Here is a 1,174-nt window from a genome sequence, read left to right on the forward strand (position 1 = left end):
TAGCATTCTAAATATGCTCCAAATATCATCACCAGTGCCTAGCTATTTGCAGTGATTTCTTCCAAGTGAACACAGTGAATTTTACTGCAGAAGATGTGACAGAAAGACATAAAAGTTGTGACAATCGACTAGTGTGGTTTTCACCGGAAAACAGAAAATAAACAGAGGTATGTGCACAACTTTATAGGAGGAGAACTCGGTGTAGGCAGCACTGATTGTTTTCATTTGTTTCGCTACTGACAGACTAAAAAAAACGGAACTACATGTATAAATCGACCGGAATTCTCCTTTTTAATAAGCTGTTTAATTTAAAATGTTCAATGTGTTAACCATTCCCTGATTGCGTCGTTTCCGACCATGGTCAGAAGACCAGGGGGGACTCGTTACCTCCGGGGTCAATGTCATAAAATGAATATCGTCAGGGTTAAAATCCTGTTTCTGGGGAGCAAATGAATGATTGAGCTTGGCTTTCAGTCTGGGCTTTAAATGGAACACACACACACACACACACACACACACACACACACACACACTGAGCTCTCATACGCAGGGAGCTGCAGCACCATTTTACAAAGTGATCAAGCCCGACCTGAACTCGACCCTAATTTCTAAATATCTCTCCGAACCTGACCTGGCCCGGCCCGGCCCGGCCCGGCCCGGCCCATCAGGTACCGTTGGGACCCGTTGGGCTCGGGTTGTGTATCCATGCCCTAGTGTAGATGTAGTCTCACAGATCAGCACTGTGTCGCCACACTTACCTTCTCCTTTGTTTCTCCTCCCCTCAGATCACCTTTAAAAACGAGGTGGGCCAGTACGACCTGGAGGTGACGACGTTCCAGCTGGCGGTTCTGTTTGCCTGGAACCAGCGACCCAGAGAGAGAATCACCTTCGAGAACCTCAAACTGGCCACAGAGCTGCCTGACGCAGAGCTCCGCCGCACACTCTGGGTCAGACCAAGGAAACACATTCTCAATGCTTTTTTTCATTCCACCAGTTGAAGAACAAATGCAATGTTAACAGATTTACTGAGGATAGATTCATTCTTTGCCACTCATGGGTAACAACATACTGCCTGCACTCCACAGCCAGCCAGGCTGCCTGTTACAGCTCAGATTTAACAAAAGATGTACAGACATTTTTGCTAAAGTGCCCATACAGTGGTGCTCAAAAGTTT

At 46.5% G+C, this 1,174-nt stretch overlaps 1 protein-coding gene across 3 annotated transcripts in view; it reads left to right on the plus strand.

Moving 5' to 3' along the window:
• The window catches only part of LOC116685740 (cullin-5), a 44,164-nt gene that overhangs the window by 18,347 nt on the left and 24,643 nt on the right, over positions 1–1,174 (plus strand). For all 3 annotated transcript variants that reach the window (XM_032510654.1, XM_032510653.1, XM_032510655.1), the window contains one exon: positions 786–947. In XM_032510654.1, the coding sequence (XP_032366545.1) occupies positions 786–947 (162 nt within the window). The remainder of the gene's footprint in view (positions 1–785; positions 948–1,174) is intronic.

The sequence above is a fragment of the Etheostoma spectabile genome, unplaced genomic scaffold, assembly GCF_008692095.1.
Source record: "Etheostoma spectabile isolate EspeVRDwgs_2016 unplaced genomic scaffold, UIUC_Espe_1.0 scaffold172, whole genome shotgun sequence".
Taxonomy (NCBI): domain Eukaryota; kingdom Metazoa; phylum Chordata; class Actinopteri; order Perciformes; family Percidae; genus Etheostoma; species Etheostoma spectabile.